Genomic DNA, 27,980 nt, shown 5'->3' on the forward strand with positions numbered 1-27,980 from the left:
CTTAACTGTCATACACTGGGTCATTTCCTCCCTGGAAAGTCTGTCCCTTCCACTAGCCTGCTGCTAATCTGACTGGCAAGATCATCTAAGCTTCATTTTCTAGATACACAAGGCAGAGAGACAGGATTATATGTGTGCGAGTGCCTGTATCTACACATTTACATACATATCTAATTGAACTGACAGTGCAACCTTTTGTTGACTATCTTAGAAAAACAGCTCTCATATAGTCTTGCCTTAAACTTGAGAAGTTTTGCTTTGCTTCTTAGAAAGAGAAGCTTGAGAATTATATATGTATAATGTCTTACCAAATGGCTCATCTTGTACCAAATAACGAGCTTAAATTGATACCATAAAGAAGTTATTTAAGCAAACACTCCCCAGCTCGTGACCCAATTCGCAGCTAGAACTTAAAGTTTGTCCGCTGGATGATAAAGCAACAACATACTTTCCTCTTTCTTGCAGCCTTGGTTTCAAATCTAGTCGCAACTCCTTAGCTTTTGCGGTGCTGCGAGGTTCCTTCTTAAACAGCAAACTTTTCACCAAGGACACAAGTGGCTCTGTAAGTCAGCACTCAGGCTGCCAGGGAGCGGGTCAAAATCGTGCCCGGGAGAATGCCACACGAGCGGTGGCTTATGCCTTTCCAGGGAACAACTGCAACCTTCTAGTCACTCAAAGACCTTCATTTCCCCAGCTGCCTGCTGCAGCTAGACATGTAACCTGAATCTTTGTTTAGGTTTTGCTGGAGAGTGAGACTTTAAATGCCACTACACATGCAGACGGCAGATTTTTGAAAAGTCAATTTAATAGGCCATCCCCAATGGTGGTCTTTTTTTTTTCCCTTTAATACTAAACCTGGAATAAGTTGGCGAGTCCAGATAAAGATCTTACCCCGTAGAGAAGGCGGGTTTTCCTCGAGGAGGTGAGGCTATTCCTCCTGGAAGACTTTTCCCCACGACCCCTCCCTTTATGTAAGGTTCCACCCTCTGCAAAACAAAACTTTTTTTTTTTTCTTTTCCTGGAGGGACAGACCTCAGTGAAGTTGGGAAGGGCATCTTAAGCACAGCGCTTCAGAGAGCGGCCACGGCTGCAGCGGCCTCTTTGGACGGAAAATCGCGGGCGGACGAACCCCTCCCCCCTCCCGGGCGTCAGCTTTAGGGAGTGCAGTTGGGGCGGGGGCGGGCGAAGCGGCAGACGAGGACAGCCCGTGGCCCTGCAGAGCTGGTATGTGACAAACAGCCCTAGCGGTGCCATGTATTGGAAGAGCGATCAGATGTTTGTGTGTCAACTAGAAGAAAGGGACGTGCCGGAGCTGGGAGTTCTCCCCGAGAAGGTGAGCGAGTCGCAGTTTCCCTGAAACGCGGGCGTTGGGGCTCCCAAACGAGGTGTAACAACCACCTGGAACGGCGGCATCTGCAGACCTGGCCATTTTGTTGTTGTTGCCGTTACGTAGTAGCGTTAGTCCGTAATCACTGCCCCCCTCCCCACCCCCGAAGCTCACTTAACCTGAGGCATGGAGACTGTAATTTGGGAGACGAAGCCTCGAGCCTAAGGCGCACTCGGGTCCATGTGAGTCGTGTTTTTGCTCTATTTGCCTCGGTGACCTTGGCGGGTCGGGCAAGTCGGAGTGGGGATGAGGACCGGGCGGCTATCGGGTGGGACCAGAGAACCGGCTCCGCGCTCGCCCACGGGCACCCGCCGGCCTAAGGGCGAGGCGCGCGGCCTCGCGGGCCCCGGAATGAGACCGAGGACGGCGTGACTCTGACAAGGCCTTTGGCATTCCAAGGCGGGTCAGAAGAGCCCTTTCGCTCGAGATGCCGGAAACAACAACAACAACGGCACAAGCCCCGGGGCACAAAAGGAGTCCAAGGGTTCGCCAGAGTCAGTGACGGAACGTGACTAGCTTCCACTTCCTTCTGGAGGCAGAACCCGCCAGTCTTGGGTTTTAAAGTCCTCCGCGGCGAGTTTGAGGGCCTCAGCAGAACCCTCCCGGGGCGCCACTGAGGTTGAATTTGCTCCGACGCCGACATGGCGCTGCTGGCTTAAACTCTGTGCTTGAGACGACGCGGCGTCCGGCAGCCGCGTCAGGGTCCCTTCTGCGCAGCGCACGCGAGTGTCCCCGAGGGCGCGGGCGACCTCCAGGTACGGAGGATCCCTGGCCTGGTGCGTTCGGAGGCCGGGAAAAGAAGCGGAGAGACCTACAGTTGGGCAGCTCCAACTGCGGAGGACTGACCCGCCCTCAAGCTAGAGTTCTCCTAAACGAAGCAGACGAACGCCCCAAAAGGATGGGGTTTTCATTTACTAACAAAACTCCAGCAAACGCTTGGAAACACTTGGGTAATGCGTGTTGTTGCTTTAAAACATTTTGACTGAGGTTGAGTCAGGATTTCTTTTTCTTTTTGGTAATGGCACAAATTAACTTCAGCTGGATATTTTCCATTATTCGACCCGCTTTTTGCGCTGGTTAAAAATAATCCTTTAGTGGCTCAAATGTTGACTTACTGAGCGATAAGTGGCAATTTACACCTTAAAGAAACAAGTGTAAATCACTGACGGCTCTAATTGCTGCAAGTTTACGAAAGAGCTGCTGGCTCGGTTTAATCTGTAGCATTTTCATTCAAATTGTCATCGGAACAAACACCAGGCTTCTTAAATCCCGCTGTAATTAGCTTTCAAGTATCCTATTAAACCTCTTCACCTTTCGGGCTATCCTATTCAAACAGCCCCCTTTTAAAAATATATATGTGTCTTACTCTTTTAATTGAGGTTATTAAAGAAATCAAGTTTCTCCCCCAACCCCCTCCTCAGTCCGCTTTTCTTCTCTCCCACTCGACCTCCCCCCGTCGCCCCGCACCCCCTTCGCCCGGTGTTCTCCACTCCGAGGTGATTGACGTCTAGAAAGAAAATGCTTTGTGCGGGGATGATTGTTATTAACTTGTTATCCCTGGCGGGGCGGGCGGGGAGCCGACCCTCTGCGGCGAGCGCTGGGGACCCGGAGTCCCGGGAGGACCGCAGCGCGCCGCCTGGCAAGCCCTTGGCGCTCGGGTGGCGGTCGCCGGCGAGGGAGGCTGCGCGCCCTGCGCGCCCTGCCCGCCCGTGGCCCGCGGGCTCCGGCGCTGGACGGCTGCACGAGCACCGCGCGCCGCGTCCTTCATAAGCTCGCCCCGCGTGCCAGCTCCGAACTTCTCATCTCTCTTTCTCGCCCCCTCCCGCCCCCGCTCGCACCGCGCAGTGTCGAGGGCTCATGTCGGACGACTGCGGGCGGACCTCAGCCCTCGCGGCTGGAAGGGCTCGGAAAGGCGCCAGGGAAGAAGGATTGGTGAGTGAGGAGCGGTCGGTCCCCGCGCTACAAGGATTTGCCGTGGGGGAGGTGGTGCTGCGTGGCCGACTCGTGCCCCGTGCTCCTTTTGAGATCCGACTGGCCCCTCTGCGAGCCGGTAGAGAGATGGGGTGGACCGCTTTGCTAGCCCGCGCCGATACCAGGGTCTCGAGACCAGGGGTCCTCGAAGATAAGAGTGGGCCCTGGAGGGTGCGTGGCCAGATCTTAAAGCTGTGGGAAAGGGCAAGAAACGGGGGTGGGGGTGGCCTATGGAGTAGAGGAGGGTGGAGGGGGTGTCCGGTGGGTAGGTGGGGAACGAAGAGGAGGAGGGGTCTAGAACCTTCTGCGCTCACGGCTTCTTGCAGGTGAGCCCCGAGGGAGCGGGGGACGAGGACTCGTGCTCCTCCTCGGCCCCGCTGTCCCCATCTTCCTCACCCCGGTCCATGGCCTCAGGCTCCGGCTGCCCTCCAGGCAAGTGTGTGTGCAACAGCTGCGGCCTGGAGATCGTGGACAAATACCTGCTCAAGGTAGGACTGGGCGGTGACGAGCGAGCCCCAAGGCCCTGAGACGAAAGAAAAGTTTGCTGCTTGAATTTTGCTGGTTTGATTAGTCCTGCCCAGCGGGACTCGGGCGGTCGGGGAAAGGGTTGGAACAAATCTTAAAATCTTCCGTGTTGTTGCAAAACACGTTAAATGTGACATGCCGCGGTATAGAAACATCTATATCCCCCAGCTAGATGTGCTGGAGGCGGCCGCTTGTGGGAGGGAAACCTTTACCTACCCTGGCATAGGAACCTGTCCTGGATCTTGTCTTAAGAACCGTTGTTCCCTTCTCAATTACTGTAGTCTTTGCACTATGGCAACAGAGGAGTTTCCAGGTGTGAAACATGTGAACTGATTTAGTAGAGGAGATCCTCTCTAAACTACTTAATAAGTGTTTCCTGATTTATCGCTTTAAACGTGTAAGTTTGTGATGCAGTCACCTGAGGCTTTTTCAACCTGAAAGTTCACAGGAGCATTGAGGTAAAAAGCATCTCGATGTCTTCCAGCTCTTAGTAAAGTTTAGTACTTCAAGGCCACTCGATGTTGCCGTTAGTGTCCTCTGCAGTGCTGGGGAATAAAATGGAAATAGATGTAAAGATAGATACACACATGCCTGAGTTGAAGTGCTTCAAGTGGTAGTTGGAGAGGTGACTGTCTGCCTTAATTTTACTTTTCTCTTAACATGTTGTGGAGGAATTTTGGAGTAGAGATTTTGGCAGACCACAGTTACCCATGCCTTTGCAAGCAGGAACACAATCCATGTGCAGTAATCCAATTCCATGGTGTTTTCCTGTTTTTTGTTTGTTTGTTTGTTTTCAGTCCCAATAGCTTTTTAAACCTCTACATGAAATAATCATTTCTTCTCCACCTATTTTTGTAGCGAACTGGTTCTCTTTTTGTTCGTTCCCCATCTTGGTTAAGTTTCCAGAAGTCTACTTATGGAGAGAGTACAAACTTAAAGAAAGGAGTTAATGGGTTTCTTTAACTTTTGACTTCGCTATGCAAAACTGCTTCATCTGTAGAATGGGATTGATGTGCTACGGATAAAACCCACATGAGACAGCAAAAGATGGTTTAGCAAATCTTGCTTAGTGGTAATTCTTTAAAGCTGGCAAATTAACATGGCTTTCTCTTTAAGATTCCATTTCTCTTAAGATTATGTTTTTTTCAATGTTGCTAATTCTGAGCCAGGGGGATATTTTTAAGATCTTTTCAGTCAAAACCAGCTAATTTTTTTCAATAAGTCCTCTCAATAATTACCATAATCTGTGGGAATGTTTTGGAAATTAGTCAATGAAAGCTTTAACACTTTGATACAGAAAGATATAGAGAAAGACTATGGTGAAGTTAGACAATAATTAGAAATACTTTCTGCTGTCCACTTTATATAGTGTATCTTTGTATTGTGTAAAATCTGTTATTTAGTTGACTTATATAAAGCTCCTTTTGTATTAGAACAAGAATTTTTCCAAGTGAAATCTGTGGACAGTCTTGTTCTACCACTTCATATACATATTTATATTTCAAGCAAAGTTGGGAACTAGCTGATAGTATTTTGAATATGTGTTTCCTCAGGTAGCTTGTTCAACTTGTCACATGTAAAAAAGAAAAATAGACTTCGTATTTGCTAGTGTAATAAAACACCATCTTATGAGATAACTAAAATGGAGTCTGAACAGAAAAGTGCAAGACAGATGTAGGAGTATGCATTGATTGGGTCTTTCCGATAGGGAAGGCTGTAGCCTGCAGAATTTTCTGTCTTCACCTTTCTTTCTGGCAAAGAAATGGAAGACTAAGGAACTATATCTTATTTTAGAATGCAAATTTTGTGAGGAAAGGTGACAAAGAAGGCATTAGATTTGGCTTAGGTAGAGTTAGGCCATGACACTCTTTCTTTAAACACTTTGTTTTAAAAACAAAGCAAAAACATGAATATGATGGAAATGCAGAAGGCCCTTAAACAGAGAAATCATCAAGGAAGTCTGCACTTCTGAACTACCTGACAATTGGGACCATTTTAATGAATAATAATAAAAAAGAAATATGCATCTTAATTTCCAGGATAGTACTCACAACTGTTAATTCTGTTTTTGCCCTGGCTTTCGCTGGTATAGTTTGTTATTTTAGAGGTTTTCCATGGTGAACATGTAGTTCTTTTAGATCAAAACCTAAAGTTTCATTAAAAAAAAAGAGGCTTAAATATTTTGGGAATGTAATTCTTGTCTTCATTTAACAAGAACAAACTTTAGGAGCCTACAATACATGCCAGATTATTCCCATTTACATATTCATTCTTGAAGGCTAAAGTAGTGATGCTTATTGGGTGATGGCAACAGTTTTAAAAGAGAATAGTTAGGCTTGTTCCTTAAATTGACACTTTCTCATGTCCTGTTCAGGAAGTGTAAGATCCTGTGTTAAATAGCATGCTATGTGTTCCAAACTACAAATGGAAACAACACGTTGGGTGCCTTTTGAGAACCACTTCTAATCAGATTTGTTTTTTTTCTACGGTAGCCAGATCATGAAGTGTGTTTACCAATACTTTACTCCTTGATTCTGTTTTCTGTACAGCTGTTTAAAGTTAGAAGGAAGCCAGGACTTCTACCGTATCAACGCTTAAATTTATCCTTAGCAGTTTCTGTTTTGTAAGGGACATTCATTGCCTAGCTTCTTTCTAAGGGTAAGGTTCCTACAAAGCTGCTTTCTTTTACTTTCTTTTTTGCTCTCTTTAATGCGTGCACAGTTTATAATTGTTTGGCCACAAAATAGAATGTCAAGGGTTGTGTCTGACTTTCTTAACAATTGGGTTTCATAGTGGGAAGATTTTGGTAAAAGAGGAAAAAAAATTACAATGTAAAGTGACCAACATTTTCCTTGTATTCAGAAAGGTTTGATTTAACAAAGAAAAAAACCTCCAATACCTTCAAAGAAAAAATATGTAATTGCAAAATGTGGCATATACTAAAGTGATTTTCTGGTTGGAGTATAAAAGGGGCACATTTATATAATTGATATTGTTCAGGTGAAAACAGAAAATGTATTGAACTATTAAGGGGCCAGTTTCTATTGCCTCACACACAAACCCAGTTACTGTCATCCTTAGGTGTGGTGGTAGGATAGCTTCTCACCTTGCCTTCCTCTCTTCACAGGTGAATGACCTGTGCTGGCATGTCCGCTGTCTTTCCTGCAGCGTCTGCAGAACCTCCTTGGGAAGGCACACCAGCTGTTATATCAAAGACAAAGACATTTTCTGCAAACTTGATTATTTCAGGTAGATTGTGAAATTTTGTCTTAGTAGATAATTCCACAAATTATTATGTAAAACAAGTTGCCATGTGCTTTCCCTATCCATTTTTATTTGATGCCTCATTTGTTTTCTGCAAAAGATTTCAAAGCATGCTTTTATATTTTGAGGTTATTTTGTACTAAATAAATTTATCTGCCTCCCTTAGACATTCAGTATACAAAATTAATTTTAAGCAATATTCTTATTTGGGGAATGGAAGTTTGAGGTATTGAAAGACTTGTCTTTTCTGTGCATAGCTGTAAAAGTAAAAGTATGAAATATGAGATCACTTATTACAACAAAGCTCCTTGTTTGGGGAGAATAGTAAGATGAAGTCATATAGAAGAAAAACAATATTCTATTAAATTTTTACCAGTTTACTATAGAATGACCTCCAAGTTTTACACCTAAAAGATTCAGGAGTTGGGAGGCTATGATAAAATACATTATTCAGAGGAACTGATTAATCCAATATAATAATATGCCAAATCTACTTCTGCCTAGAATTCTGAGATTTTTTTTTTGTCCTTTGAATTTTAGCTTGTTGGACGATATTTGTGTATTACGTTTGTCTATATGACTCTTCATAATCCTGTAACTGTGAAGTGTTCTCCAGATTCTAGTTCAGTTGTTTTTGACAGCTGTCTAGAAATTGAAATCATTCTTAAACCTGGCTTTCACATTTTTGTGTGTTTTCTTTATTTGCATTTTCAAATGAAGAATAAAATTCATTGAGAAGCTAATGCTACATAATAAAGTTTGTAATATAAATTCTATTGTTTGTATTTCAAAAATTGGTTTCAGAAAATTTAGATTATGTTTTTAATCACAAGTAATTGAAACCCAGAATCTTTTATTTTATGAAGTCATACATTTTATAATTACCAAAAACATAGTTCTCATTGGATTTCTTGTCCATTTATTCAATAACAATTTAAAAAATGGTTTATAACAAATTTGTAACAATTATTTTCCTCTTTCACACAGGATGTGCTAATCTTAGTTTTTATTTAAAACCCTTTGGAAGATATGATCTTAAAGTTTTATTGAAAGTCTACTTAGTTTTTTTTTTTAATACTTTGTTGTTTTCTGAAATTTATTTCTGGAGTTTAATGTTTCCAGATAACTTTTAAAAATGAAGTGGTAATAATTTTAAAGATGCATTGGTTAGCTGACATAGACACATTCTAATCGAGTGTGACTTGGCACTCCTGGCCATGACTATCCCTTTGATAGCCAGTGAACAGTTTGTCATCTTTCCTCAGATTTGGAGACAAAAATATTTGCCCCTAGCTTTGGCATTTTGTTAAGAATGACCTAGGACATCCTATGTGTGTCTCAGGATTTTAGGTAAATATTTCTTCCCTCCTGTGAATAACAATGCTATAGCTTTTTCATTAAAGGAAACATTCTGAAACTTTCCTTTCTCGAACTCCAGAGTGAAGAATTTCTGTGTTTTGTTTTTTTTTTTTGTGGCTCTGTGATAGTTTGTATTTTAAATGTGTGAAGCTTTTAAAAGATATTCAAATTGTTTTCTGATTATCTCAACTGAGCTTTAAGAAGTCACTATTTGTGCAATTGGTATGCTTTTATACTTTATTGTTTTCGACCTGGAGAGTGTATATGTGTGTCTTGAGTGTAGTAAATCCATAAATGCACTGTTATTTAACAAAAGAGGGATGTTGAAACTCATGTTTCATTCATTTAAAAATCAACTTTTTGAAGCAAGGAGATTTAAAAAAATTTTTATAAGCAAGTTCAAATTGTGAGCTTTCCTCAAATTTTCATTGCTTTATTATGTAAAATTTTAGAAAAATAATATTCATTTTTCAAAATATTTAATTGCTTAAGTTATTCCAATGGAGTCACAGATGTTGGTGTTAGGCTGATCAGTGTCCTGCCAAGCGATAAAGTCTTGTATCTGCCTTATTCCTCCCTGTAGAAGGTATGGCACTCGCTGCTCTCGATGTGGAAGGCACATCCACTCTACTGACTGGGTCCGGAGGGCCAAGGGGAATGTCTATCACTTGGCGTGCTTTGCCTGTTTCTCCTGCAAAAGACAACTTTCCACTGGAGAGGAATTTGCTTTGGTAGAAGAGAAAGTACTCTGCAGAGTGCATTATGACTGCATGCTGGATAACTTAAAAAGAGAAGTAGAAAATGGTAAATATGCACTTCAGTGTTTTTGAGTCTTTGGGGGCAGTGAATACAGGGATCAAAATATGACTTTTTTTCCTAGGGTCATTTTAATGCATTATTTTGTGCAAAGTATAATTGTGGTAAAACTCATCAAGCACTCTAGAGTTAGCAGTGGTCTCCATCTGCTTATTTTCAGGCAAAGACATGGTGTATGTGTTAGTTGTGTGCCATACTCTCATGCAGCAGCCCTGAGTTAAAGTTCAGCTTTCTTTTTGTAAGCAGTTATTTGCCTTCCTAATGAATGGGCCATAAATATGCTCTTCTAACTTATTACACTTTTGACTGAATATACAAGTCTATCAATGGGATAGTATTTGTATAGTATATTTGAATCAAGTTTTGAAAGTTAACTTACAGCTTTGCAATCTAGATTAAATATACTTTTTTGTAACAAGTCAAGGAATGCAAGAAATCTTTTATGTCATGATGACTAGAACTGCTTGAGTTATCAACATGTGTGGTGTGTGTTTTAAAATGCAGGTAATGGGATTAGTGTGGAAGGTGCCCTCCTCACAGAGCAAGATGTTAATCATCCAAAGCCAGCAAAAAGAGCTCGGACCAGCTTTACAGCAGATCAGCTCCAGGTAGGTTTGGCAATAAAACTATGATTTTTTAAGCCCCACCCATCCACCAAAATAATAATAAAAAACCTATCTGTGATGATATGCTTAAAGACATTTTTATAATTTTTAAAAGGTTAACCCATACTTTTTGTGAAAATCAGTTTAATGAATATGACAGTGAATATATGAAACCCTACGGTGTTTATCATATTTCCAGTGTCACGACATCATATGATCTAGTCATACAAGCTTTGTTGCCATAGGATATATTGGTAGCAGTATCAAGGTTCCTGATGGCATTTTTCTAACCTCAGTATATTATAAAAAATAATTCCAATAAAAGACAAAAGATCTTTGGACTCAGCAGAAAGAGATAATATAGCTTGTGAGTCGGTAGAACACTAATGTGTGGATCTTTTTAACAAACTGTAATAGACCTTTTAATGCACAGTATTGTATGTAGTAAAATCTATTGACTGACTCCACTCAGTACAAATCTCTTTGTTTTTTGGGGAACAGAGGGAGCAATTTTGTAATTTAAGAGCTAGATGTGTCTCCTGAAAAGGGAAATTTATTTTCTGCTTAGTTTCCCTAAATACAGTAGTTCTAAATTTGAGCTAGGCAAATTGTCAAGAAAAGAATTCAATAATTATTCCTTGCTTTATGTTTAATGCTGCACATAGGAGTATCATTCTTTCTGGCATTTTTTTCAGATAAGGAAAACACATTTTCTAAAAGATGGGTGTTTGATGTGTTTGTATTAAATCAAAGTAACAGTCATTGAGTAGCTACTTCTGGATAAATTGCATATAGTATCCATTGGAATATTGGAACTGACTTCGAAGACTCGTATGTGATACTAACAAATGAATGAAAGTCATGTTTTGAATATTCAGCTGTAGTGTCCCAGGATCTGCTAATATTCTAGATAGATATAGTAAAAATGTTTTTAGGGAGAATCTGTATTCTGAGAATGATTAGGAAAGAAACCTTAACATGACACGGATGTTCCAAGGGAAACTGATGTTGGAAAATACTCTAGTGTTAAAATCTGGATCTATTTGAAAGAGGCTTCCAAAATAGTTAGTTGTTTTGAATATATTAACTTAGGTGCAAAGTTCCTCATCAGTAAGTTGTAAATGAAAAATAAGATAATGGAAAAAATTTTTGAGCCTATTTGAATGCTTCACCGTGTTAAAATGAAGATCTCGTAACACCCTAATTTGACAGCTGGTAGTATGTATGGGAGCTCTGGAAAAACTACCCAGATGCTGAAAGGAATCTTGGTTAAAATGCAGTCTTTAATATAAATATTTTCTATGTTTGTAAAAATATTCCATGTTTAAAATGGACTCTACCCATGAAGGCTGGCTACAATTTTGTTAATTATAAGGTCAACTTTAATTTGATGTAAAATTTATATTAAAATTTTGGTTGTGAAAATTTGAAACCATTGTAGGTGATTACACAATCTATAGGCAAATAAATATATATGCTAATTAAATAGCAAAGGAGTAACACTTGTAGAAATTTGTGTGTCACAAGTCCTGTTCCAGGTGTTTTACCTATCTATTATCTTTTATAATAATTGCTCGGCATAGGTAGCTTTTCCAAAAACTTCAGGAACTCCTCTGAAGGCAGAAAACTAATGGAATTCCAGAGAAGAATTCACACTCTGATTCCCTTTTGCTTGGCTCTCAGGAGTTTTTGGGTGGAACTTTGGTTAACGAAGTCCATTCAGTGACAACAACAGCTGCTAAAGCAAGAGTGAGGTTCTAAATCTTGTAGATTAAATATTTCATATTGCACATGTGCATAGAGTACTGAAACTATGCCTTATTGAATGAAAATGTGATCCAAATCATAAAGTTTTACAAATGTGTATTAGAACCATGTATTTACAAAAAAGAAAGGATAAGAGATGATTTCAATGCATGTGCTCATTTATTCAGAATTTATTAATGTGTGTTTTATGCCTCAAATAGGTAAAATGAACTTTGTGACAGTTCCTCAGTTGGGCTGTATAAGCTCACTATTAAATTGCCCTAGTTTTCAGAAAGCTTAGTATAGTTGAGTATTTCTTGCAGCAAAATAATAAAATACCCATACTGTGGGTGACAATAAGTAAAGCAAAACTATTCATATGGTACCAACTTTGGACAGAAGAGCATTAAGTTGGGAATAATACATAAGGTCATTTCAGAAATCTTTGTTTAGACACTTACGGGAAGAAAAACTAGTTTTGTTTCAAAGGACGTAACAGTGTGTATCTCAAATATTATCTAATTTATAGAAATAATGAAGAATTCCTGACAATATTATGGCTTGGTTACTATATACATGGGAAATCTTACTCAGTGATTATTTATATAGGAAATGCCATGGTTATTGTCAGCTTGAAACTTAGCAAATCATGTCGATCAGCTGCTGCTTTACAGACTAACATTAAAATGAGTGTCTCCAAAGGCTCACTCGTTGACTGCTGTAAAAGAGCTTACAGTAGGAGTAACCTGGGTTCCAACAGCATTAGTTGAGTGGAAAGTGATGAAACTATAAATTAGTTGAGTCTTTGTGTATTTGTGAGGATGATAATTGATACCATCAAGAAGCTGGAAGATCAGTGAACACTTTTCCTACTGATTTCTTTAGGGTCTCTTAATTCTATAAAATGTTGACCTCAGTGACCTCTATGATTTGATGAGAAATTGCATTAAAAATGTAATTTGGTTCCAGTATTAAACTTATATACTAGAAGCATATTTTTAAAAATGTGTTTTTGTTTTACAAAACCATTAGTAATAACCTTACAAACAAATTTCAAATATCTATTCAGGTTTAGGTTTTTCTCTTTTCAGTATAGAAAACATAATTAACTTGTTCATCTTTTTCGTTGAGATGTTATATGCTAAACTGTATAAGAACATAGTTCTATTTGCACTTGAAGATGAAGGAAATGAGTTTGGAGTAGGAAAGGAACAATAAAGTGAACAAATAAACCAAGGGAGATTATAAACTTATGGGCCATTGTCCATTCCTAAAAAAGCAAAAACCCACGTATTATTTATAGTAGATTTAAAATAGTTGGATGGAAAGCCAGGAAAGGTAAATTATTGAAGTCACTAATCAGAATGATCTTAACTGAAATTAGTGAACCTCCTAAGTTTTCCTGGAACGACACTAGCTGTTCTCCCCCACTGGACATTGTGTTTAGATTTTCTGCACATTGTCACGTTACATTATGTCATAAATGCATATGTGCCTATTATGTGACAAGAAAAGAGTTAAACTCCTGGGAGCTTGAGAAATAAGACATTCCTCTTATGTACTCAAGGCACTTGTATCCTGTTACAAGGAGCGGACTTTGTTTTCACTGCCCTGTAACAAGTGTGCTGGCAGAAAGGCGTAGTGTGTGAGGAGTTTTCTGGAGAACACAGTTTAGTTTGCCTATATGTAAGTGTGCAAGGATCAGTGATGCCTTATGTCTTTGTGTAGCTTGGTAACCACCATCCGTGCTTGCGCACCTATAGCATCCTGTTGCAAGCCAAAGTCCCCTCCTTAATTCTTCATTAGACATTCTTTTGTTTTATAATTGTCCTACAATTGATTGAGTTTTAGTAAGAAAAATCCCAAGTATCTCATTTGATTCTTAGAAAGAATCAAAAGCCCTTGGCGTGTGTTTTTATTCTGGTACTTCGTCCTCTGTATTATTTTCCCATTAAGTTTTAATGTAGTTAGCCATTGACATGTCAGTCAGTATTTTTCTTCCAGGAAATTAAAATCAGGAACAGTTTTGTTTTTCTTGTTGCTGTTGTTTTGGTTATTGTTTTTCTTTTTTCTTCTCATGTTTTGCTATCTCATAGCAACTTGGCATGGTGATTCTGCTCCAAAGCTTCATGTCAGAATCATCGGAGTGTTTTCAATAAATAGACATTTACACTCTAGTAAATTCTTATTCAGTGGACTGATGTCTTGCTTTAAATCTGTTATTCCCAAATCACATGTGTCTAAAACAATGGTAGGGCCTTTTTAGTTAACTAGTATATATGTGTTGAGAAGTGTGCCACTTTCAAACCAATGAAAATTGTATTGGGTCATTAAACCAATTTTGCTCAGTAGAGGTTGTAGATAGATGATATTTTCCACATTTTATTAAATTCTATGATGCTGGAAATTTTACAAAATGTAAAAAGCCAGTCAAACTGTTTATGCATTCATTTGTGGATTTTAACAATGTAAAAAAAAAAACTCTTTTGAAATATTTATTTTTGTAGGCAAATTTACAGAGAGAAGGAGATAGATCTGTCCACTGGTATTCTCCCTTAATGGACATGATGGCCAGAGCTTAGCTGATCGGAAGCCAGAAGCCAGGGGCTTCTTGGGTCTCCCACTTGGATTCAGGGTCCCAAGGCTTTGGGCTGTCCTTGACTGCTTTCCCAGGCTACAAGCAGGGAGCTGGATGGGAAGTGGAGCATCCAGGATGTGAACCAGAGCCCATATGTGATCCCAGTGTGTGCAAGGCAAGGCCTTTAACCCTTTTAGCCATCATGCCAGGCCCAGATATATTTATTTCCAACAGAAAGGAAATGCAATATGTTATGTTGAAATGGCTTGTTTTTCTAAAATCTGTACATATGGGAGGGATTTGGCTAGGATGTCCTTCTTCCATGTCAGAGTGCCTGAGGTCCAGTCCTGCCTGTGCTCTAGATTCCAGTTAACTGCCAGTGTAGACCCGAGGAGACCTCAAGTGATGGTTCAAGTCATTAGAACTGTGTCTTGGGGAGACCTGGTTTGAATTCTTGGCTTCTGACATTGCCTGAGTACTGGAGGCACCTGAGGGCAAACCGGCTGCTCATACTTTGTAGACAGTGAATTATAGAGGACCTAACTGACAGAATGGAGAAAAGTTATGTTTAAGAATTTCAATATAATGCTTTACATATAAACTTTAAAAATCTGTGTTCCTTTTCAATTATACATCCTTGTCCATATTGATTTTCAAGTACTAAAATACAAATATTGCATTTTATGCATGCATGTCTTAACCTCTCATGATTAAAATGCAGACAACTGAACTGTCTATTTTTAGTACTTACTGTCTGCGTCTTTTTTCAGGTTATGCAAGCACAATTTGCTCAGGACAACAACCCAGATGCACAGACCCTCCAGAAACTGGCAGAAAGGACAGGATTGAGCAGACGTGTGATACAGGTGATTACTCAAAAGTTAAGAGCTGAACATTGCAGTTCTAGGTCTTTATGGGTGTACATTGTTTTTGTAGAAAAAAAAATGTCAAAATCTAAGCTTCTCACTTTAGGTTTCCATTTGTCAAATGACTGTGAGCATTTTACTTTATTCAGTGCTCTCAGCAATCCTAAGCTCCTCAGACCAAAACAGAAAACTGAAGTTCCAAGTTACCTCTGGTTCTGTATAATTTTCTGCTTTTCCTATGATTATGTCTGTATGTGTAGGGGATGCTAATGGTCTTTGCCAAAGTAGAGTGGAGGTAGTGATGAGGGGACAAAGCTAAGAGGCATGAGTTTGAGCAAGTTTATTGTAATGTAGAATTTATATTTGGAAACTGGAAAATTAAATTATTGAAGTCGAAGTTAGAAGGGCCTATCATGCACAGTTCTCTGCTGAGAAGACATGACTTCTGATTTTAGGAAGAAAGGCCCATGACAGTACAGGGAAGAATTCGAGTTTGGAGTGGGTTGAGGTAGATCATTCAGTTAAGATACACAGCAAAGTCGTGATTTTTCAGAGACTTAAATAGGTTAGCAACCTGGAATTTATTTCAGAAACATTTTATGTTTTATTTATTGCACACTGAGGGCAGATTCTTGATGCTGTAGATGGAAGAAAAGGATTTGCAGTTTATACTGGAGAAACAGAGAAGATGACTCTTAAATTTGAAGTCGGAGTATCCATAGGACTGGTGCTACTGGCAGGAATATTGTCAAAAGCAAGCTGGGAGGGAGATGGGGTTCATTTTAGTTGCGCCAGGCATGTAGCGATGATAGCAGTTGGGTAAGTAAAAAGAAATTTGAAAGCGTGAATAGGATTCAGATAAAGAGACCTATGCCACGAGATTGAATGAGATGCTTTAGAAATAGATGATGGCATGTAAAAAGTGAAGTATGGAATGCAGAGAGGAGGTAGGAAGTGCTGTTTGAATGAGACTTAGAACAGTCTGAACCAATCGGCGGACCTGATAAAAAGCAGAAATAGGCTCTGGAAAAATAGGATAGACTCAAGTAGGGGCTGGCCAGCTGTGTCAGGTTGTTACAGAGAGATAAAGGAAAATACAAACTAGTTTTAAGTATTTAAGTTTCAAAAAGTCTGAAAAATTAAAGCAAAAGACTATGATCAGCGGGATGAAATTTACTGTTAGGGAAGAGGTAAGCAGCTTTGTTTTATGTATGCTTTAGGTTGGCTGGCTGAAACACAGGTGTTTATTGTTCAGTAAACCCGAAGTGTTTTATAATGAACAAATCAGCACGTGTACATAGAAGCAGATGAGAAAGACCTGTAAGTTCTCTGGAGACCTGGATTCCTGGTTGGTTGCCATGTAATGAGGCATCTTAGGCAAATCCAGCCACCTGTATATTGTTCAGATGTCCTGAGTATGGCTTTCTGTTTTGGAGTGCAAAATTTTAAAAAGGCCACCAGGGAACATGTCTAAACTAGTGCTGCCTTTAAAGAAAGCCTACCCAAGCTAAAAAAGATTTAGAAATCATGGCCTTTTATTAAAGGCAACAAGGTTGCTTATTTGGAGATAAGGAGGTCTGGAGGTGGTAAAGAAACAAACAGTATATACAGAGCAGCTGTCTTTGTGGGAGAGGTGAGGGGATATAGGAAGGGTGAGTTTCTCAGCATGAATCGCTATGAAAATGGGGAAACTACCTCTGGAGATAGTGAATTTCCTTTGCCTGGAACTCAAGTTTCCTTTATGAGCTAGTTTCAAATTCAATGGGTTAATTATTCCTTCTTATTAAAGACTGTACATTCATATCAAAGACAGCTGTGGTCAGATGCATGACTTTCGAAGTTGAAAGCAGAGCAGCTTTTTTTCTTGCTTCAAGGAGTAAACACCCCAGATATCAGTTGTGTAGTTTTCATGTATCTAAGTCACCACAATTGCAGTCATATTAATTTGGTTCCAAGTGCTAAAACTTAGAAAATATACTTTTTGATGTTTGATTTTTACTGTGTAGAGACTGAGTATTGAATAGTTTTGATAAGATGGAAGCAGAAAGAGTACTAACATTACAAAAATGCATTTAAAAAGTTATTCAAAATACTCATAGAAGGACTGCGACTGTGGCATAGCAGGTTCAGCCACTGCCTGTGATACTGGCATCCCATTTGGATGAAAAAGCAGTAGGTCATGGACTGAGTACTTGAGCCCCTGCATGTGTATAGGAGACCTGGGTGATATTTCTGAATTCACCGTGGCCCAAGCTGGGCAGTTGTGATCATTTGGGGAGTGAAACATCAGACAGGAAATTTCTTCTCTGTAATTCTGCCTTTCAAATAAATCAATAGATACCTTTTAGAAAGTGAATAGAAAAATGAAATTGTTTGGTGCAAAACCAAAAACAAAAGAACCTGAAGTCCGTGCATTGTTGTTCCATAAAATAATTTCTGTGACATTTTTGAAGTCTTGGTATATATAATTTCATTTTTTCCACATCAAAAGGAGCTGCTGTTTCCATTTTATAAAAATATTTTGAAATACATTGTTGGAGCATATGTGTAGGTATTTTAAATGTACAACCTTTTACTAGTCGTAACAATTAAATGCTGTGGTCTCAAAGAGTAAACATGATCTCTTGTCCCAGTATCCTTCCTAGCAATAGGCACAGCACTCAGCCAAAAGGAAAGTTTTGATTGCTCTAATTGAATCAACATGCATAGTAGCATCAACTAAAAATAAGTAAGAAATAATGATCTTCTGTGTGAATGTTCCCCCTTCATAATGTCTACATAGTGAGACATTTGTAGGAGTACATTGTCATACTGCAGTAATAGACGGATGCTTCTACAGTAACATTCTGAACTGACAATTATGAGTTGTGGATCTTACAGACTCACTGAAAAACATTTCTACTTCTTCTAGTTAATACTGGGGATATTCTTCCATATTAGGATCTATATTAAACACAGCACAACTTATTTCATTATCAGAGATGCTGCTGTAAGCAATGTTGTGTATACTTTGCAATCTCATTCCATAGTTTTCGCAGGATAGATTTTTCTGGAAATGACATTGTTATTTCAAAAAGTAAAACATTTTAAGGTCTTTTTAAAAAAAAGATTTATTTATTTTTATTGGAAAGTCAGATATACAGAGAGGAGGAGAGACAGAGAAGAAGATCTTCTGTCCGATGGTTCACTACCCAAGTGGCCGCAATGTCTGGAGCTGAACCAATCCAAAGCCAGGAGCCAGGTGCTTCTTCTGGGTCTCCCACATGGGTTCAGGGTCCCAAAACTGCTGGATGGGAAGTAGAGCTGCCGGGACTAGAACCAGCGCCCATATGGGATCCCAGCATGTTCAAGGCTAGGACTTTAACTACTACACTATCACGCCGGGCCCTAAGGTCTTTATTAAAAAGATAGAATTGACTTTCAGGGGCTGATGGTATGATACAGCAGATTAAACCATCACTTTTGATGCTAACTTACCATATTAGAGTGCCAGTACAATTCCAGGAAACTGCGTTTAGTCTTCTTACTTACATTCCTGGGAAGGCAGATGAAAAGCAGACTTGGCTGGAGCATCTGCCTTTGGCCTGGCCTGGACTTTGCCATTGTAACCACTTAGGGAGTGAATCAGCAGAAGGAATTTCATACTATATTTCCATTTTTCTGTCAACCTGCGTTTCAAATAAATACATGTTTTTAAAAATTTCATGGAAAACAATTTAAAAAGTAGTTTTTATTTTTTTAGATTGCTTTCCAGAAAGTTCACATTAATTTATTCTGCCAGGAGTCATATACAAGACTATTTTTTCTTCTCATGGTAACACTGGATACCAAATTCTTCCAATTTGGTGGTCGGGGGGAAAAAAAGCTCATTGTTTCTTTTTCTTTTCTTTCTTTTTTTTTTTTTTAAGTGAATGTGAACACATTTATTTGCTTGTTTTTAATTTAAAATATTTACATTTTTAGACTTCTTTTATATTAATTTACTGCCTTTCTCCATATGTTACTGTTTTACATATTTATATTCTTTGAAAGTCAGAGAGACAGATACAGAAAACCTCCCTTGGCTGCCTCACTCCCCGCAGGCATACAACATCTAGGGCTGGGCCGGGATAAGCTAGGTTTTGGAACCTCAGCCTGGGTCTCCTGCATGGGTTTGAGGGATCCAGCTGCTTTAACCCTCACTGCTGTCCCCTAAAATGTGCATTATCTGGGAGTTCTGAATTAGGAGCAGACCTCATATATAAACCCAGGCATTTAACTGGGTTCAGTGCCTGCTCCAGGGATTTTTTTTATTAGTTCTATTATGTTAAACTTTGATGGTTCATCAGTTTCCTTTTAATTTTTTCCACAAAGAACTTTTACGTTTTCATGAATTCAGATCTCTCAACTTGGCAGATTTGGCTCTTGTTATCTATCTAGAGAGTATATCCATATTGAGTTTTATTTTCTTAACCGTTTATGACTTTAGTTGTTTATACCTGAACTTAGATTGCCTGGATTGGTTCTATATGAGGTATGGATTTATCCTATGTTTTTTCTTCCCTAGTGATTAACCAGTTTTTCCCTCAACAGCAAGTCAGACTTTCCTAGTAAGTTAAAATTCCACATTCCTTGAGACATTAAATTCCTCTGCCCACCCCCACCTTTTTTCTTGGGCATTCTAAAGGGGTCAAGTGTTTAGTTTGTTCTCTGCAGTGTGTCCATGAGGGCTGTTTTCAGTTTATGTAATCTATGTTTTAGAGCACAAACGTTTACAGTGTGTTGCTCAGGAAAATTTTAATTATTGGTAGATGTTTGCAGTGCAGAAGGAGGTTTTAAGCTGGCTAGGAGACTTGTATTTGGAATTCTGAAACTGGGTAGCATTCATTTCAAAAGTTAACTTTCGGAAGGTTAGAATCCTGGACTATATTTTCACCCTGCAAGTAATGGGACACTTACGTTTACAAACCCCCCCCTCTCTGCTTAATTGCCTACAAATAATCTTTATTTCTTCCCTGCTCCCCCAAGATTTGTGTGCTTGAAAGAGGGACAGAGGAGGGGACCAAGAAAGAGGTCCACTGGTTTACTCGCCAAGTGGCCCAGACAGTCAAGGCTGGACTGGGCTGAGCCCAGGAAACCTGATTCGCGTCTGGGTTTCCCACGTGAGTGGCAGTGACCCAAGTTCTTGAGCAGTCCTATGTTGTTTTCCAGGCTAGGAAACAGAACCTGGATGTAAACTGCCACTGTACCATGGACTGCCGGAGTCTCAGGCAAGCAGTTGTATTTGCTGTGCTACAGATCCCGCCTCTAGATAATCTTTTTTTTTTTTTTTAATTTATTTTATTACAAAGTCAGATATACAGAGAGGAGGAGAGACAGGAAGATCTTCCGTCCAATGATTCACTTCCCAAGTGAGCCGCAACGGGCCAGTGCGCGCTGATCTGAAGCTGGAAACCAGGAACCTCTTCCAGGTCTCCCACGCGGGTGCAGGGTCCCAAAGCTTTGGGCCATCCTAGACTGCTTTCCCAGGCCATAAGCAGGGAGCTGGATGGGAGGTGGAGCTGCCGGGATTAGAACCGGTGCCCATATGGGATCCTGGGGCATTCAAGTCGAGGGCTTTAGTGGCTAGGCCACGCTGCTGGGCCCAAGATAATCTTTTTAAAAAGCTATGTTAATCAATATCAAGGTAGTTACTCTACTGTAAAAAAACACCTTCAAATTCTGGAATTTTATTTCAAAGGGTAGCATCTGATTTTTTATTTTTTTACCTTTCCTTTTTTTTTTTTTTTTTTTAAAAAAAACAAATAAGTCCTAACCAATGTGTTGAAGACAAGAAGATACCTTGATGAAACTCTGGGAAAAAGCCAGGTGTAGAGGTTTTGTGTGGCTCTGTAGGATGTACCAAGATGACAATCTTAGTACTGTAAAGGGAGAGAGAGTGCTAGGAGGAAGCTGTGCTAGGTTACATGTTGGAGAATCTCTGAGAGGAGTTGGTCATACAAGCGGTGGCTATTGTTTACAGAGCTTGTGGAATTGTGATCAGATGTGTTATTAAGATCTTTATGCAGGCATTTGTCTCAGGCTCTAACCATGCAGAGGATTACGGAGCAAGGAGAGGCTGTGCCTCTACTCTCCGTTTGCTTGACAAGTGCTGAAATCTTGTCCTAAAAACGTCCTTCATGTACCACCTTTCATCCACATGCTCAAGGTTGTATATTTCCCAGTAAAATGCCAATTTTTATTCCCTTAATTAAAAAAAACTATTTGAAAGACAGCATTATATAGAGATGAACAAAGAACTTCCATCTGTTGAATCACTCCCTCAGATGGCCTCCATGGCTTGATCTGGGTCACACTGAAGCCTGGAACTACATCCTGGTCTCCCATGTGAGTGGCAGGGGCCCAAGCACATGGGCCAGCTTCTATTGCTTTCCTGTGGGAAACTCAATTGCAAGTGGAGCAGATAGGACTTCTAATGGTATGCTGGTGTGGCAAGTGACACCTGAACCCACTGCACTTTGGCACCAGCCCCATTTCTTTCTTTTTAGTCCCTTAAGTTTCTACTTTTCAGTCCTCTAATTCTGAGTCACAAGGGCTGGATGTGTCTTTGAAATCAGTCCAACATCTTCCTATAAATCTCAAGCTTATTTCTGTTCTGTATCAATCAGTCATGGCTTCTGTGTACCAATAAGTTTGTACCCAACAGCTCTGAATTAATACTTATCCCCCTTACCTTTTCCCTGACCTTTCATTCTGCTTTCACATGTTTATGTCCTAATTTACTTAAACTTTTAATCACCTCTCTGTTCTTACAATGAATTGTTCAGATGGATGACAAGCGCTAGAATGTTTAGAGTAGCAGTCTATGGTCAAGTTTTGTCTTACAGTGGGAATTCAAGCACACGCAGCCTGGAAGTATTCTAGGCAGTCAGCCCCTACTTATCTTGATCTAGATGTAAAACTTTAGTTGCTCTGAGATTGCTGTCTTTATTTCTGCAGTGGAGCAGGCAACAGGGTGGTTAACGCTTTGCAGGTTGTGAACTCTTTCACCAGTGGTTATGTTTGTATTTAATTCTACTTAAATATTACCAGTATTTTTTTATTATACACCCGACCTTAAAGAACAGCCTGTGTATTCACTGAGAGAAATTAAACTCAGCAGGTTAAAATGCAACTGGAATAACTGAATCAAGAGGTTGTGGAAAGCTTTAAGTTCTCACTAGGGATTTTAGTCATTTCAACAAGGATTTAAAAGAAGTCCAGCAGGAGTCTAAGAATACATTTAACAGTGTTTTTTAAAGGTTCTGATTATGGCTTGTTTAAAAATTCAAATACCAATAGTAAAAGAACCAAGGAGATGTGTCTGGAATTCGCATCTCCCACGATATACCCCCTGCCCACCTTCCCACCACAACTATAAGGTGCTGCTTTAGTGTAGACCTAGAATTATTACTTATTAAAATACACATTTGAAAGGCTAAGTGACAGAGAAAGACAGATCTTCTGCTTGCTGGTTCACTTTGTAAATTGCCAAAGTAGCCTGTTCTGGACCAGGCTGAAGTCAGGAGTCAGAAAAATCATCCATGTGTTCTGCATGGGTAGAAGGAGCCCAAGTGGTTGGGACATCATTATCTACTGCCTTCCCAAGTGTATTAACATCTAGATTGAAAGTGGGTGAGCCAAAATAATAACTGGCATTCTAATATGGGATGCCAGCATCGTAAACGTCACATTTGCATATTGTGCCACAATGCTGGTCCCTAGAATTGACTTATCAAATAAATCATCAGATGGGGTCATTGCAATGCCTCTATTGGTTAATCACCTGCCTGCAAGCCTTGGCATTCCATGTGGGCACTGGTTCATCTCCCATCTGCTCTACTCTTGATCCAGCTCCCTGCTTATGGCCTGGGAAAGCAGTGGAGGATGGCTCAAGTGCTTGGGCCACTGAACCTGCATGGGAGACCCAGAACAGGCTCTGGCTCTTGGCAGCCATTTGGGGAGTGAACCAGCAGATGGAAGATCTTTCTGTTTCTCCTCTATAAATCTCTCTTGCCAATAAAAATAAATAAATCTTTGAAAAACTCCTTTCTTCTTTAAAAATAAAAATAAAACAAGTCACCAAAGAATTATCCCCTCGGGAAGAATGACTGTTGTTCTTTAGGCTAAAATGTTTCTCTTCTCACTAGAGAACATTTAAAAGCTATATATCTATGCTCATACCTATATGTATACTGTGTTTATGCAATGAAGTAACTATTGAGATTGCATTTAAAATTGACTTGGTGATATACCAAAAACTGATGTATGATCTAGTTTCCTGTCTTTCTCCCCCATCCGCTTGCCAACCCAGGTCTGGTTTCAGAATTGTAGAGCTCGCCACAAGAAACATGTCAGTCCTAATCACTCATCCTCTGCCCCAGTCACAGCAGTCCCGCCCTCCAGGCTGTCTCCACCCATGCTAGAAGAAATGGCTTATTCTGCCTACGTGCCCCAAGATGGGACAATGCTGACTGCGCTGCATAGTTATATGGATGGTAGGTATCCCAATATTTAACTGCTGTCTCCCAAACAATCACTGGTTAGTAACTTCAATAGTAGATTATTGCCACAATTCACATTTTGAGATATTAATTCCATAGTAGCTGAGAAATATTGTAGGGGGTACAGGAGGCAGCAAAACTAAATATTTTTATTTCTATGATTACATTTCAAGGAACAAGTTAGGCAACCATGTCACCGCTAAAATGCAAATATTGTTAATGGTAATTCTTAGTTCTAGATTTTTAAAAAATTTTCACCTGATTGATATATGTTTAAATAATTTATTTTCCCAAGATTAGATAAAGTATTCATACTTGAATCTTTAGCTTGGAGTTTATTGAGTTTTGTGAAACAAGCAGTTTTTAGTTGAACTATATATGTATAGTGTAAATAAGTACACAACTTGATTAATGAGTAAACACAATGTATGAATGTTACCCAGAAGTAGGACACAACACCCCAAGAGCTTCTCTTCTTTCTCCTCCTGGTTATCTTTTCCTTCCATACTAGCACAGCTCTGATTCCTAAAAGTCAGCTTTGGTTTTGCCTTTCCTAGGGCTATGTATTAATATACCATATAGAATGTATTCTTATGTCTCACTTCGTTATTGCATTATTCATGAGGTTTCATCTGTGTTGTTGCAAGAATTATGAAATTCTGTAGCAGTTTGCCACATGGTGTTTTATTGTTTATAGACATTTACTTTTCATACAGTTTGGGCTTCTTATGAACATGCTGCTACACTTTATTGTACATGTCTTTTGATGGACATTAGTTCACAATTGTATTTGTTATGTAGAGAGTGGAATACAGGATCATGCTCAACACAATGCTCACTTTAGTCAGTTCTGCAAGACTGTTTTCCTTAGTGATTGACCAGTTTGTATTTTCCCAAGCAGCATAGAAGAGTTCCAGGAGCTTGCATCCTCACCAACACTTAATGCAGTGACTTATTTTACCCAATTTGGTGATTGCTGGGTGCTTCTCATTATAACATGCTTTTCTTTCATGAGTGATGAGATTGAGAAGCATTTATATTGGGTGCTTTTTAATATTCTCTTTTATAAAGAGCCTGTACATGTCTCTTACCTGCTTGTTGGTTTCTTTGATTGACTTACCTTGCTTGTTGATATAATCTGAATATGTAGCTCTTGGATAATTGTGTCAAAAATATCTTCTACTCAGTGGCTTACCTTTTCCCACTCTTAATGGAATGTTTTGTTGAGCATCAGTTTCTTTTGTTACTGTAGTTCATCAGCTTTATGGAAGGGCTTTTTTTTGTTGACCTGTTCAAGAAATTGTTCCTATGCGAAGATAGGGAACTTAGAGACTTGTGTTATCTTAACAAATTTAAACTTGATGTCCGTTGGGAACTAAATTTTGTATGTGGTATGCATGTGAAAGTCATACTTTTTTGCTATATTGATGAAAATATAAACTTCCCAGCTCCTTTGCAAAGCTACACTTTTTGTAAGCATTTATCTATATATCATATACCAATTTTGTACCATCTATTCTTAGCTTCTTTTATTAGCCATTTTAATTATGCTTGCTCTATATCTAATGCCTGATACTACAAGTCTTCCATTTTTATTATTCTAAGTTGTAGTGTCTATTCCTGACCTTGTGCATTTTCCATAAATTTTACCGGCTTATCAATTTCCATTCAAGAAAGGAAGAACGATTTAAGATTGTTCAAGTTGCTTCTTGTTAGAATTCTGTATTTATTAAACTGCACATCTTCTGCTAAGTTGATTATTTCTCTTGATGCAGTCGTAATATTTCTACTTTATGTAGAAAGATGCTTTGGAAGGTTTTTTTTTTCTCCCTGCATTTTGAACATATCATTAAATTGTTTTCTGATTTGTTTCTTTGATTCACATATAGTTAGCTAATTGGCCTAACACCATATATTGTTAAAATAAGCTGTTGAGTTTCTTGCTTTTTAGAAAATGAATTGCCTTTTTTTTTCCTTCCTGAGATTTTTGTGTGTGTTTTGGACATTTCATTATAATGTGCCTAGTTATGTTTCTGGATTATATAGTTGAATGGATTTCATTATGGAATATTCTCAGCTTTTTTCACTTCAAATGTTGTTTCTTCCCCATGAAGAAATTTCATACTTTCTGGACCTTTGGCTTTCCATGCTGCAGTCTTTGTCTTTTCTTCTGGCCTACCTCTTGACTCACTAAATCTCAGTCTATAGAATTCATTCATTGAAATCTTGTGTTAGTTATTGTGTTTTTTGAATTTACAAATTTTATTTCTGTGCTAAAAGCATCTACTTTGTTGCTGTATTCCTTAAACTACAGTTCTATTAATAGTTACACTAAAATTGGTGTTAGTCTTGAACTTAGTGGGGAACTGGACCAGAGGGAGATCAGGCCAGTCCTCAGAGGGCTGGCATTATCTTCTTCACTACTCCTTGGATTTCATCTTTTGGTTATTCCAAAGGAAAACCTGATATTTGTTTGGTTTTCTTTCTTTTGTATTCATTTATTTATTTTTAACTAGTTTCTTCTCATTACACTTTAATCTCTGATTTTTGTTTCCCACCACGTAGTTGAAGGCTAGCTTCTGAATGCTCCAGTGCACTTCTCAGCGTATGAGATGTTTCGTTTTAAAATTGTCCCTGTTCTTAGTGGGGTGTGGTGGAGGGGGAGAACATTATTTTCTTTTCCTCCTTGCTGTGTTGTGAAAGTACCCACCAATATGGTGTTTTTCAGACACCTTCCAACAGATTTCTAAAAATGTTGTCCCTACTTTTCTGGTTTCTCTGAACAGGAGAAACTTAAGTTTCTGAAACCAGAAACTTAATTTGAAATAGCATATCCCTTCCTGGAAGCCGGAACTTAATTTTAAAATTTTTGTTAAATAAAAAATTAGAGGCTGTACCATCTTTGCCGGTTACTTACACTAGTATTAACATATGTATGTTCTCCTGAAAGACAGTGGTTATTGCTTGAGTTGAGTGTTTTGAGGGAGGAGGTATTTAATCATTAAAAAAGGGAACTTGAGAGATCATCCTATACAGGCTCTTTCTTGATAAAGCTAATCTCTCTGCAGACAAAGGTGTGTCTTTACAGCTGCAGAATAAAGTGCAGTGAATGGGGTATGGATGGAGGACATTAAGGTGACAAAAGTGTGTGTCCCCAAAGATTTGGTGGGGGGGTAAAACTGTTCCTGACTTCCTGGTTAATATTGTACCTACTATGCTAAACAAGTGAATGCTCCCACTGAGATCAGTGCAGTGAGTGTAGCTTAGTGCCTTCAGCACTAATGAAAAAGTATATTGCCTTGAATTGTTTATTTGTTTTTAAAACAGTTTTATTCATCCTAGAAAGCAAAACTGATCCACAAATTTTGTTTTTCTATTTTATAGCTCACTCACCAACAACTCTTGGACTCCAGCCCTTGATACCCCATTCAGTGACACAACTGCCAATAAGTCATACCTAATTCCTTTTTTTCAGGGATAGAAACAAATGATTAAGGATATAAACTTGTCATTTATTATGTATAAAATGTCATTAAAAAGATATTAATGTTAATTTTTTATTTAACACCCAAAGCATTTCCAACATCACTTTGCTGCCCAGGTATGTATCTATAGTTGGCCTGCAAGACACTTTTATCAATTATTCATTTTTTTTGTAAAGCTCATGTTTACAAGAAAAAAAATCAAAACCTTTTATTTTGTCTGGAAATAGTTCACTCTAGTATGTATCTGTTAATTTATTTGTCATCAAAAGAGCACTTTGCCTAAGAGAAAGGACTGACAAGCGTGCAAAATGTTTACAATTTTTTGTGAAATTGTAGTTTATCATCAGTTTGTATCTGTAAGTTATTGTTATAAATATTACCTGTATTTTTTGTTATATACAACTTTATACTTTGAAGCTTGTATCTGTGAATTTGCAGTTGGAATTTATTTTGCCAATGTTTTCTGAATGAATAAAACTTCTGTTGTAGCATGCCATGCAAACACAGTATTGTGTTTGTCATTGATGTATTATGGCTGTAAATAACACTATAGTTTAATAAACCCACCATTCTAAGTTTATTAAACATTTCTGTTCTTGTGAAAGTTTCAGCAAACTTGTCTTCTGTGTACATGTGGGTGTATGCGCCCCTGTGTGTGTGTTGGTGATAAGTTGCCTCAAGTCTCTTTAAGGTCTAATAACTCTTAGTTTACTTTTATTTATTTGAAACATAGCATGGTAGAGAAATATCTCCACAAATTCCTACAACAGCCAAGACTGCCCAGGTACAAGCCAAGAGCCACAAACTCCATCCTAGTCTTCCATGTGGGTAGCAGGGGTCTAAGTACTTGGGTCAT

The 27,980-nt window shown here is 39.1% G+C and overlaps 1 protein-coding gene across 1 annotated transcript; it reads left to right on the plus strand.

Moving 5' to 3' along the window:
- Positions 1–994: 994 nt before the first annotated feature.
- LHX8 (LIM homeobox 8) lies at positions 995–27,734 on the plus strand. Its single transcript, XM_058660870.1, has 9 exons — positions 995–1,333; positions 3,233–3,319; positions 3,685–3,846; positions 7,011–7,132; positions 9,090–9,310; positions 9,827–9,930; positions 15,022–15,117; positions 23,450–23,633; positions 27,024–27,734. Exons 1-9 carry the CDS (start codon positions 1,253–1,255, stop codon positions 27,098–27,100), a joined length of 1,134 nt encoding a protein of 377 aa, XP_058516853.1. The 5' UTR covers positions 995–1,252; the 3' UTR covers positions 27,101–27,734.
- Positions 27,735–27,980: the final 246 nt, after the last annotated feature.

This window comes from Ochotona princeps, chromosome 2 (genome assembly GCF_030435755.1).
Source record: "Ochotona princeps isolate mOchPri1 chromosome 2, mOchPri1.hap1, whole genome shotgun sequence".
Lineage (NCBI taxonomy): Eukaryota > Metazoa > Chordata > Mammalia > Lagomorpha > Ochotonidae > Ochotona > Ochotona princeps.